The 12,689-nt window shown below is 49.7% G+C and overlaps 1 protein-coding gene across 1 annotated transcript in view; it reads left to right on the forward strand.

The window, feature by feature from the left end:
• The window catches only part of TRPV4 (transient receptor potential cation channel subfamily V member 4), a 49,537-nt gene extending 37,215 nt beyond the window's left edge, over positions 1–12,322 (forward strand). Inside the window, exons 9-16 of the mRNA XM_033169580.1 lie at positions 1,201–1,293; positions 2,572–2,645; positions 3,149–3,314; positions 4,494–4,560; positions 7,553–7,869; positions 8,723–8,850; positions 10,466–10,587; positions 11,525–12,322. Of these exons, the coding sequence (XP_033025471.1) occupies positions 1,201–1,293; positions 2,572–2,645; positions 3,149–3,314; positions 4,494–4,560; positions 7,553–7,869; positions 8,723–8,850; positions 10,466–10,587; positions 11,525–11,682 (1,125 nt within the window). The 3' untranslated portion in view covers positions 11,683–12,322. The remainder of the gene's footprint in view (positions 1–1,200; positions 1,294–2,571; positions 2,646–3,148; positions 3,315–4,493; positions 4,561–7,552; positions 7,870–8,722; positions 8,851–10,465; positions 10,588–11,524) is intronic.
• Positions 12,323–12,689: the final 367 nt, after the last annotated feature.

Here is a 12,689-nt window from a genome sequence, read left to right on the forward strand (position 1 = left end):
GTGAATTTTAGTGCTAAAGATTTAATTAATACAAGCCTTGATTTGTTGAGTTTATAGCTTAAATATTTTATATACAATATCTGCTCTGAAATTGTCTGCTCTGTTATGCCTAATAAAGGTTATTGAATTGAATTGATTTGCTTTGATCCTCTCAGGCATTTGAACATGGTAAATAATGAGGAACCCATGACTTATCAGCTTGCTTTATTTATACCCAGAACTTCAGTCTGGCAATTCCGCAAGAAAAGTAGTTGTGGGGAGTGAAAAAGCTGTTCAGCCCTGCATTTCAGGGGGATGGACTAGAGGACCTTTGGGTTTCCTTCCAAGTCTACAATTCCATCGTGCTATGGGTCTATAATCTCTAAATGCTTCTTTAACTTGGAGCGGGGGAAGTATTATTGGAGTTGAGTGAAATGGAGGAAGCCCCTCAGGCTTAAGGTAGGCAAGCAATGGGCTCCTAATTGGCCTTGCTAATTAAACACCCTAGTTTAGCAAGAAGCTCACAGACGGGGAGGGTGTGTATGTGTGTGACTTACCTCACAAGTTTGTAAGTTCCTTGGGGAGGCAAGCTCAGGATAGATAAATAAATCACCAATGAATAAACTCTGACTTATGAAACAAGTCTGTATAAGGCATTGTATCTGTTGATAGGGTAAGAATGGCACCTCCGGGTTCAAAGACAATCTACCTCCTTTGATTAGACGCTTGGGATTGAGAGTGAGGCAGGGGGAGCTGTTTCCATCACCTGAGCATCACGATAGCCATCTTCTGCTATCTCAAGGGCTGTCCCAGGGAAGAGGGAGGGAGATCACTTTCTCCTGCTCAAACTAATGGCTTCAAGTTACAAGAAAGGAGATTCAGACTAAACATCAGGAAGAACTTTCTGACAGCTAGAGCTGTTCAGTAGTGGAAATGTCTCTCTTGGGAGGTGGTGGACTCTCCTTCTTGGAGGTTTTTAAGCAGAGGTTGGGTGGCCAGAGATTCTTTAGCTGAGATTCCTGCTTTGCAGGGGGTTGGACTAGATGGCCCCTGTGAGTCCCTTCCATCACCTTGTGACCTTCCCGGAGGTGCTCTTTACCCGGCTGCTTTTGGGAAGGCAACATGCTGAAGCTGGCCATCCCGTTGGAGCGTGGCCATTGCTGCATGCTTAGCAGGTGTCTTTTGGCACAGCCTCTCAGCACTGTCTCTTCCCCTCTGCAGCCCCCGTACCCGTACACCACCACCACCGACTATCTGCGTCTCGCCGGGGAGATTGTCACACTCTTCACGGGTGTCCTTTTCTTCTTCACCAACGTAAGTGTGAGCCGTGTGTTACTTGGCAAAGGGATCTCCTCCTCCCCCTTCCCCCCACTGTTGCCCCCTTCTTCCTTGCCAATTTAGCAGGTGTGTTTTTCTTTTCCCCTTTTGTGGGCTCCTCCTGCCATTCTGTGTCTCTACAACAGGCATGCCCAACAGGTAGATCGCGATCCAATGGTAAATCGCGGAGTGTGTGTATGAAGTGTAGTGATCGCCTTTGGCCAACCCTCCCCTTAAAAAAACTTATGCCAACCCCCCCCCCGCCCCAATCTCAACAACTCCTAGCAATGACAATGGGTAGATCACAGCCGGTCTTCTTATTCTGTGAGTAGATCACAGTCTGTTGGGAGTTGGACGTACCTGCTCTAGAGGATACTCATTGCCTGATTACAGAGCTTGTAGGCCACATTCTCTTCATACTTTTACACTGCTTTGATACTGCTTTAAACAGTCATGGCTTCTCCCAGAGAATTCTGGGAGCTGTAGTTGCTGAGTGGTAAGCAAGTCCCTGTTCCCCCTCAAAGGCCTACGATTCCCAGAGATCCCTGGGAAGAAGGATTGACAGTTAAGCCTCTGTGGAAATGTTAGAAAGAGAAAATTTGCATTTGTCTCTTCCATAAATATGTCAAAAAATCTGGAATAAGTAACATCTGCTTGGTTGATACATTTTCTTGATGCGATAGAGAGCCATTTATTATTGGTTCTCCTTGTGCCTCTGACGGTTTCAGCCATACATTAATGTTTCTGCATCTCTTGCAACTCCTGTGTGCCACGTTGCTTGAGCTCTCATTTCTTAGGATGTTTCTTTCCACTTGCCTGTCTGCATCTCATCGCAAACATGCAGATTTATCTTTCCTTCTTGTGAATGTAACATCCCTTGCCAACCTTGGTTTGGGCTGGTTTAATTTTTATGCTTTTGACTCATGAAGTTCCAATTTGGTTTTTGGGTTATATGGATAAAAGTCAACAAAAATACTCCCCCCCCCCAAAAAAAACCCACAACCCAGCCATGGCTTCCCCCAAAGAATTCTGGGAGCTGTCGTCTGTTAAGGGTGCTGAGAGTTGTGAGGAGACCCCAGTTCCCGTCCTAGAGCTACAATTCCCAGAGTTCCCTGGGAAGAGAGTTGGGTGGCTAAGCTGAGATGGATGGGAGCTGCTGTGCAAAATGTCTAGAGGGCAACCAGGTGGAGGAAGGCTGGACTAAAAATGCCCAGTTCCTTGAGTAGCTTCTGCCTCCTCTCCGTTGTGGACATTTTGTCTTCTCTTCCTCCCCAGATAAAAGACCTCTTCATGAAGAAGTGCCCTGGGGTGAATTCTTTCTTCATTGATGGCTCCTTTCAGTTGCTCTAGTAAGTAAAAAGAAAGAAACCAGAGTGCAGCATTATCAAATTTGTGGCCTGTGTGGCCCCCGACAGATCAACGAGGGACAAATGTGGCCCTCGGGCCAAAAGGCTAGCCACCCCTGCATTTTAGAGTGTGGGGGCCACACATTCCAGGGCACCTGCTGGGGTGCTTTCTGGCTCCCCCCTCAATTCATTTGGGGGAGGGAGCCAGGAAAGTCACATGACTTCCCCCAAAGAATCCTGGGAATGGTTGTTTGCTAAGGGGACTGGCAGATTGTAGCTCTGCGAGGGGTTAAACTACTGTTTCCACAATTCTTGCAGGGGGGGGGGTAACATGTGCTTTAAATGCACATTAGATGTACTTTAAAACTATGGTGTGAATCTGCCCTCTGTGGAAGCCCTCCTGGGTGAGGTTATCTGGTGGTTGCAGTGTTGAAGTGCGCACCCCCTGACCCACTGCACCCCACCCTGCCTGCTCCTGACTGGGCTTTGATGCTTCTTGCCTCCAGCTTCATCTACTCTGTCCTGGTGTTAGTGGCAGCTGCCCTGTACCTGACAGGCATCGAAGCCTACCTGGCTGTCATGGTCTTTGCCCTGGTCTTGGGCTGGATGAATGCCCTCTACTTCACCCGCGGCCTCAAGCTGACTGGGACCTACAGCATCATGATCCAGAAGGTGAGGGGGCCCCTCTGGGTCTGGGCAAAGCAGAGCGCAGTGTCCGGGGCCTGTGAGGAGGTCTGGGCCGGCTCCTTTGAAGGTGGGCAAAAAGCTGAAGGGACTATGGGATGCTCAAGGGGTTTCACCAACAAGGCTGCATTCCTGTGTGCTTATCTTTGCAAAACCCATCAGGTTGTCATCCCTCTAAAAGACATCTGCTCAGAAGAGTGTGTGGCTGATGGGGTCTTCTCCGGGGCAACCGCCTTGCCTTAATAAACAGAGTCTCACACAGAACTTTATCCTAAGGGCACTGCACTGTGAAGCCTTGGCTTTTTCCTCCTCACTCTGGGAAGTGCTAAACTCTGCAGCGCAGGGGCTGGCATGATCTTCAGAGTCATGCTGCCTGAAGCTCCGCCAGCATTGCTGGAGAACAACAGTGAAGCGCCCCCCCCACCCTGCGCTTGCCTGGCAGGGGGACCCAAAGAAACCTCTGCACATGCGCTGTGTTCAAATATACAGCTGCTGATTCCTGGAGGTTAACTCCCTGGTTCGGCTGATGGTGTCAAGAAGCTGTTTTGGTCCCCAAGTTGTGGAACACTTGTGGAATGTGGGGTGTTGCCGCCACCCCTCCAACCGTGCAAGAGTTGCTCTGGCTCCTTGCTGCAAATGTTCCTTCAGATCAGTAACGGGAACCTTTTTTAGCCCAGGGGCCACATTCCTTTCTGGACAGCCTCCCAAGGGCCGCATGGCAGTGATGGGTGGGGCTGGAGGCGGAAGTGGGCAGAGCAACAAATGCATTTTTTATCTTCAGTTTCTACACATGCTCCCATGCCCCTCTCCCTCTGGGCAAGCAAGAGGTCAAAGACACATTCCAGGCAGGCACTTGGGGGCAGTGAAAAGTGTGCCCTGGGGAGGGTTCTGAGGGCCAGACAGAGAAGCGCAAAGGGCCAGGTTTTGGCCCCCAGAGTCTGCCAACATCTCTGGCCATAGCCAAGAGACATCCCAGCCAGGCAGGAACACGGAAGGAGAGTGGGAATCAGGGCCGAAGGGAGTGGCACTGAGGGCCACATTTGTCCCTGAATTTCCTCACTCTGGCTTCAGACTGTTAGACGACTAATGTGGGGCTCACCCCAGAAGCAGCTGCCTTGAGCCTTTGCCCTGGTGTGTTGAGTGGCTGCCTTCCCTCTCTGGTTGCAGATCCTGTTCAAGGACCTTTTCCGCTTCCTGCTGGTCTATGTGCTTTTCATGATTGGCTACGCGTCTGGTAAGGTGGCTGCCCTTTTTGGAGTGCTGGTTTCTGGGCTCCTTGGCTTTCCTATATTTGAAGATCTGCTGCTCCCTGCTGCTCAGCTGAGCAAGCTCCTCACATACCTGCAAAGCTTGGAACGGGCCTTGCCAAGGCTCTTCTCGGGGAGCAACATTTCTTGACACAAATATTGTTGGATTTTGAGGTTTTTAAAAACAGCCTCCAAGGTGTAAAAGATGCTGACTCTGACAAGCTGCTGTAAGGCACTTCCAAATGTTTATTACTGAGACTTAGACATCAAGCAATCTATTAGCACATAAATTAAAACAAATCAATTACAATTTGGAAACCACAAAACTCAAAACAGCAAATCTAACAAGTCTGGTTAGCAGCAAAACAGAAAGAACATTTCAATCACCCAACCACATTCCTGAACAGCCAAGTTTCCACTGCTTTTCCTGAATGAACTGGTTTGTTTTAAAAATATTTATTTATTGAATAGTTATGAAATACAAACTAAAAATGAAATGAAAGGAGACAGATGCAAAGGGTGAGTTATGGATGTTAGAGGTTTGAGACAGCTCAATAACTAGACAACCTTATAACTTCCTTCCTCTATATTTTCTTTATGGAGTTTCAAGATGGAGAGATAACTCAGAAAGTCCATTGTCTTTCCCAGTAGTTCCCAAAGAGGGGTCTCCTCCCCACTGGGGGGCCATGGGATTTCCTACGGGTGCTACGATGTCAGGCGTGTAGTATCCTCTCCTCCCCCGGTAGCCTCAGAGGCAAGAAGAACTCACATTTTATGGATTTTTATTCAGTCGTCTGGTTGCAAGACAAAGGATCCATGTCTCCATGCAAAGGAGTCCCTCTTCTTCCATCTCCCACAACATTCCTGGAAACCTACGGGAAGTCAGAGGAGTCACATCCCTCTGCATTTGGTGTTCTTGAATGCGGAGGGACCGGTGAGCGCTTGGAGCAGGAGGGTCTCCCAGACTCTCCCGGGAGGTCTCTGCTGTCTGCTCTCTAACTCCCCCCCCCCTCCTCCACTATAGGGATTTTCTCATTCAGCTGTACATCAACACTGTCTCCCTCTCCTCCTGAAACTGCTGGAGACACAGGGTTGAAACTTCCCACTCCTCCTCCTCCTCTTCTGAGAGGAGCCGATCAGAGCGAGGGCTCAATTCCCATTCCCCCTGTTCAGTCCAGTCCCTGACATAAGAGGCAAGCAGGCAGCAGGGGGCGGGGGGGGGGCGCTGAAGGCGTAAGCGGCTATCACTGCATCAAGTCCATCAATTTATTGACATAATTAAACAAAATAGTTTTAAATGGCTTTTGAATAAAGGTGCAACTAATTGTTGTGGTTTTGTTATTTTGTTAATATCTTCCTTGGTGGGTCAGGCAACCCGCTATACTGAATAATGCTTTCTATAGGGTAAGGTAGGGGGTGCTGGGGGTGAGTTTATGGAATCAAGGGGAGAGCCACTGGGATAGAGTATATCAGGGGTGGGGGGCAGACTTATCCTTTACAATTGTATAGTAAACAAACACTTTCCATATTTCCCCAAATGAGTCCTTTTTCTTCTGCACTCTGTTCGCCCTCAGGATTGTGTTACATTGCCACACTTTGGTCGATATTTAAAACCATTTTGGAGAAGCATTTTTTAAAATGGTCCTGTTCAATAGAAGTGGGATGACCTAGTGTTGCTCTTTCCTGCCCACCTAAAGCTGAGATTTGAATTTTGCATGCTCAATAGAGTGAATTTTCACGCTCAAATTGGTTGAAATTTTTCTGGCGCTCAGTCGGCAGGCAGGTTTAATTCCTATAGATAAACATTTGGAGTTTGATGACATTAAGCAGCAAAATGACAGGCTTGGTATTTTTAAACCTTGTTTCTCCCCCAAAAAAACTTATAAATCCAACAATATTTATAACTAGAAGCACTGCTGTAAAAAAATATTCAAAGCAGGAACAACATCTCCTTGGGTGCCTTCAGACATTGTGAATATTGTGTGAATTTTCCTGAGGTTAGAACTCTTGCCCTGTTTTCTGATTAGCCTTCTGCATGGCATGCCTGTTGCTGTGAACTATGGCTTTGTGACCAATATAGCGGCAAGGTGTGCTAAATTTCATTCACACTGTGGGGTGGCGGCCCGACAATCGGCACCACTGGGCAGCATTGCTACTCTGCCAGCCTTTCTGAACATGCCTGCATGTGCTCCTCAATAATTCCTCCATGAAAACGGAAGGAAGGAACTAAGCCGGTAGGACACCCCCCCCCCCCCCCGATTTTGTCACTGTACTGCGGTTTTTCAGGTTAAAAGGCCTGCAAACAGTTTCCTGTTTTTGTTTTTTGCTGGAATCTAATAACACATTCGTGCTCTGGTCCATGGGGTCACGAAGAGTCGGACACGACTGAACGACTGAACAACAAAAATAACACATTTGTTTTCTGGAAGTGGCTTTTACATCATGTGAAAGCCCAAATATGAGGCAGATATTGAGCAGTTAGGAAAACTTCAGGAAAATGGGAGGAGGTATGGTGCAGTGGTTAGAGTGTTGGGATCGGACTTGGGAGACCAGGGTTCGAATCCACACTTGGCCATGGAGCTCACTGGGTGACTCTCATCCTCACCTACCTCACAGGATTGTTGTGGGAGTTAAAGGAGGAGGAGGAGGAGGAGGAGACTCATGCACCTTGAGATCCTTAGAGAAAAAAAGGTGGAATATAAAGTCAGTAATGAAATCACAGTAAGAATAAAATGCACTAAACTGTCCTATGAATGCAGCTTTTGAAGTGTGACTGAAATCGGGACTGTTTAGCCTTGACACCACGTTCTCATCCAGAGGAAGGTGACGTGGTGCCCTCCAGATCATTTAGACTCCAGCTCCCATCAGCCCCAGTCAGCCAAATGGCCAATGCTCAGTGTGCAGCACCTAGAGGGCCCCTCGATGGCAACTCTCCCAGGGCTAGTGCAACTGCTCAGGACCTCCTTGGCTTCCCTGCAGCACTGGTCTCCCTGCTGAACCCCTGCCCCAGCAGCGAGGCCTGCAACGAGGAGCGCTCCAACTGCACAGCCCCTGCCTACCCTTCCTGCCGGGACAGCAAGACCTTCAGCAATTTCCTCCTCGACCTCTTCAAGCTGACCATCGGAATGGGGGACCTGGAGATGATCGAGAACGCCAAGTACCCTGGGGTCTTTGTCATCCTCCTTGTCACCTACATCATCCTCACCTTCGTCCTTTTGCTGAACATGCTGATCGCCCTCATGGGGGAGACGGTGGGGCAGGTGTCCAAGGAGAGCAAGCAGATCTGGAAGCTGCAGGTAGGCAAGTCCAGAACACACCTTGATGTTCTGGAACCACCCTGTGTTCGTGAATGCAATGTCTTCAGTTCTGAATTCTAAGCTGCTGTAACCCACCCTGGAACCTGCTAGTGAAGGGCAGGTAACAAATTTAATAAATGGTAATATGATAATAATAGGTTTTATTGAAGTTTCATAGCACAGGGATGGGATGCTTGCATCTCTTCCGTTGCTTCTAGACTTGAACTCCCGTCCTGCAGATTGGGGCAGAGAGGACTCCCCGGTTCCCCATTCAGATCTAAATTAAAGCCTAGACAAAACCCAGTTGTAAGGGAGTGGCTTAGTAAAATGCAGTGCACTGTCAAAACAACACAAGAAATCACAAGTTTGCAATGCGGGATTCCTTAATCATTTCTTGGGGAAAAATTTGTATGATTTGAGAAATTTGGAGCTTTATAGTGTAGGCAAAAGTTGTAGAAGACTTTATGGTGGGTGTGTTTGTTTCTTGCTGTTTTCATGAATAGTATGAAATTGAGTTTGAATGATTATAAGGTTGATTCCAGCAAATGGACTTTCTCATGCCCTGGCATGTGATTTGACTCCATGCTAAGATGACCTCAGCATTGGTAGCATCCAAAAAGGCTGCAGAGGCAATTGTGCAATAGATCACTTCCGACAACATAGTTTTGACTTGCTGTAATTCAAACACTCAAAAAAAATAATTAAAAAAGTTCTTTGCATCAAGTGGGTTGCCTGAATTTGTCCTTGGATTAGCCTGAGGGTGTCATCCTGAGACTGACATCTGGATCAGTAGAACCACTGAAACCCTGTCAGGAGTGGACTCTCATATTTCTCCTGACTTCTCTGCTTGCAGTGGGCTACCACCATTCTGGATATTGAGAGGTTCTTCCCCGTGTTTGTCAGGAAAGCCTTCCGCTCAGGAGAGATGGTCACCGTTGGGAAGTCCTTGGATGGGACGCCAGACCGGAGATGGTGTTTCAGGTAAGGGCGGGGCAGGGGTTCAGCAGGGAGACCTTTCCATTTCTGGATTAGGCCCTTGAGCCAGAGTTGTCTGTTGGAAATTCTGCGCCAGTCTGGGTGACATCCCAAATTTTGCCCCAAGGAAACCCCCCCACCCCACCTGGGGTGTCAGCAGGCATTGCCCATGCCCTTCCAACCATCTCTTCACATCCATGAGGACTAGGCACTTGAGATACTCAGGAAACTGCATCCTGGATTAGGGTTACATTTTCTGCACTCCTGCTGGAACACAAGTGCACCCAGTGCTATTTTTCTAGAAAAAGAGGCGCCAGAACTTGCCATGAACGCTTCCCTTGTTCTCTTAAAATGGCAATGGTGCCCACTTGAGAGGTGCCAGAACTGAGTTCTGGTGAGTTCTGGCTGAAAAAAGCCTTGGGTGCACCTGCTTGGCAGGGAGTTGGACTGGATGGCCCTTGTGGTCTCTTCCAACTCTATGATTCCATTCTGACACGCAGTCTTCCTTTTTGCCTCTGCAAATGGTGCCGGGTTCTTGACGCTTTGCAGAAAGCCTTACATCAGCAGAGAGAGATCTTTCCAACATTTAGAACAGGGGCCAGCAACCTTTTTCAGCCGTGGGCCAGTCCACCATCCCTCAGACCATGTGGTGGGCCAGACTATTTTTTTTTGGGGGGGGGATGAACAAATTCCTATGCCCCACAAATAACCTAGAGATGCATTTTAAATAAAAGGACACATTCTACTCATGTAAAAACACGCTGATTCCCGGACTGTCCACGGGCCAGATTGAGAAGGCGATTGGGCTGCATCCGGCCCACGGGCCTTAGGTTGCCTACCCCTGATTTAGAAGGTGCTCTCCAAACTGGAATATTTTTCTTTTTTGTATTCTGCCCTATAAATTTAAGACCAGGCCAGGCAACGCCTGTTTTAAATTAGACAGTGCTCCCAAACCAGCCGTTTTTTGTCAGGACCCTTCATGGTGCCGAGACAGCAACGTAGGGATATAAGAGAGCCAGAAGTGGGGGGGGGGTATTTGGGATGGCATTTGATTGAGTGGTGGGTGAGGATTTAGACCCTGAACCAGGTCTGAAGCTTTGGTGGAAGATGGTCCTAGGCCCTTTCTTGTCACAGGAGTGCAGGGCATTGCCTTCTGCAGAATCAGATCTGACTCAGTAGTGTCTACACTGACTGGCAGAGGCTCCCCAGAGTTTCAGAGAGGGACCCTTTCCCAGCCCTCCCTGGAGAACGCGGGAGCTCCTGCATCCAAGGAAGACGCTCTGCCCCAGAGCCACAAGCCTTGCCTGCCTGCCTGCCTGCCCTTATCACATGGATGCCCCACCTTCTTCTCCAATATGCTCAAGGTGGCACCCATTTTATCCTCACAGCAACCCTGTGAGGTAGGCGAGGCCAAGAGACTGTGACAGTCCCAAGGTCACACTGTGAGTTTTACAGTTGAGCAGGGATTTGAAGCCTAGTCTCCCCAGACCTAGCCCAGCACTCTAACCACTCTATAGCACTGTCCAGGTTACATTTCAGACCGCCCAGGAAGTCCTCAGCTGACACCTCTCTCCCCCCTCCCCCTGCCAATACCTCAAATGCCACAATGCTTCCTTCCTAGAGTGGACGAGGTGAACTGGTCTCACTGGAACCAGAACTTGGGCATCATCAATGAGGACCCCGGCAAGAACGACACTTACCAGTACTATGGCTTTTCCCACACAGTGGGCCGCCTCCGCAGAGGTAAGTGCTGTTGATTGCTGGAGGGGTGGGGTGGGGGGCTGGAACAGGTCAAGGGATCGGGGGGGGCATCCTGGAAGCAGACACTTGTCAGCTTGCCCACAGGAGAGTGGGGTGCTGCTAGAGTCTACACGGAGGAACCTGCTCCTGCAACAGGCAGCAATGCCCCCCCCCCACTCAGATGGCTGTAAAAGAGGACAGGACAAATTCATGGAAGAGGGTGAGGCTTCCAGCAGCTGCTCTGATTGCAGTTGGAGGCAGAAAGGATTCCCAATGCCAGTTGCTGGAGATGAGGCTCTGGCAGCTGGATGAGGGATGTGATCCATTGCTTCGCCATCCTGGAGCCCTGCAGCAGATCTGGGCGGGTGCGAGTTGTAGTTGTGAACACCTGGAAGGTTGGTAGAAACAGCAAAAGTGTTGCTTGGGGAATGAAGTCCAGAGGTGCAGCTGCCCTGCCCCAAATCAGAGGCACTTGGTTGTGGAGGCTGTGCAGAACCCAGGGAGTGGGCTGGGCAGGCTTCTCTCCGACGTCGGTGCCCAAGTGGAACTGTGGAGGCCAATCCTCCTTTGTGGGGAATGGTTGAGGGATTTGGGTAGGTTTCGCCTGGAGAAGAGGAGACTGAAAGGACAGGATAGCTGCCTTCAATCACCTGAAGAGCTGTCACCTAGAAGATGGAGCCCACTTGTCTTCTCCTGCTCTGGAGGGTGGGATCCAAACCAATGCACTCAAATAGCAAGGAGAGAGCTGTTGGACCGTGAGAGCTGTTGGACAGTGGAATGGACAACCTCGGAAGGGAGAGGACTCTCCTTCCCTGGAGGTTTTTAAGCAGAGATTGGATGGCCACCTGTCATGTATGATCTAGTTGAGATTCCTGCATTGCAGGGGGTTCGACTAACCCTACAGTGTTATGATTCCGTGATTCTTTTTGTCTCCCTGTAGACCGGTGGTCCACCGTGGTGCCGCGGGTGGTGGAGCTGAACAAGAACTCGCAGCCAGATGAGGTGGTTGTTCCCCTGGACAGCATGCGCTCCCCTGCAGCAAATGAGCACAAGCCCAGCTACCCCCAGAGCTGGAGGAAGGAGGACTCCCACATCTAATGGATGCGCAAGGAGCAGGGGCAGAGGGAGCTGGTCTCTGGACTAGGATCAAGAAGCTGCCCAGCCTCTTTGCCACCTGCAAGCACTTGGCGGGCACAGCGCAGCTTGGACCCTGTGCGGAGGGAGCTTCCTCTTGCTCCTGCACCTTCACGTGAGGGTCCCACTTATAGTCTGCAGAATGTGGCCCACCTGCCCCCTCCAGAGCAGCAGGGGGATGAGCCTTCCCCAGGTTATCAACTTGAGGTGGACAGCAGAGGCACATCTCCATGGGTTTGCTTTTGTACACAAAAAACAGGGTTGTCACAATACCAAATTATACACCAGTGGGTGGAAGCTGCAGAGGCTGGTGACTGGGAACATCGTCCTGTGCAGCCAGGCTACGAGCTCCATGACGCTGACGTTATAGGAGGCAGGGTGGCGACGGTGACTCTTGCGGGGGCTGTTTGAAGTGGCCAGTGACTCCTGGAGTGGCTCTTTGTGTCCAAGCGGGCTCTAAATTCAGGGTTAACTTCTGTGATGATGAGCCGGGGCAAATGGCCCAAGGGCTGGCTGCTGCATTTCTTACTCCACATAGTTTTATTTTGCACAAGGTCTTATCTGATTATTTATTTAGTAATAAAAGCCAAAGTATGTCAGCTGCCCCTCCTTGTCTTGCCTGGTGGAGAGAGTGGGGTGCAAGCGTGCAACAGGCAGGGAGTCTGCCGGGTCACTGTGAACAAGTCACACTGCTGCATCTCACCCCATGTTGGGCACCCTCCGCCCCTTGCCTTCAATAGACATGGGTGCCCAAGGAGGCCTCTTTCTCCCTCTCAGATGCTCAGGTTGCACAGAAAACCCAAAGTTTCTTTGTGCCATTTTTATCCAGCAACACTGTTCTTCCAAATAGATCTGTTTAGTCTGCCCCCCCCCAATGGCTGCTGAGTTGCATGACCAGCACAATCATGTGGTCATATGCTTAGAAACAGGGCATGGGTTGTGTGTGCCAAGGGTGGGGAGCCTGTGGCCCT

The sequence above is a fragment of the Lacerta agilis genome, chromosome 14, assembly GCF_009819535.1.
Source record: "Lacerta agilis isolate rLacAgi1 chromosome 14, rLacAgi1.pri, whole genome shotgun sequence".
Classification (NCBI taxonomy): Eukaryota; Metazoa; Chordata; class Lepidosauria; order Squamata; family Lacertidae; genus Lacerta; species Lacerta agilis.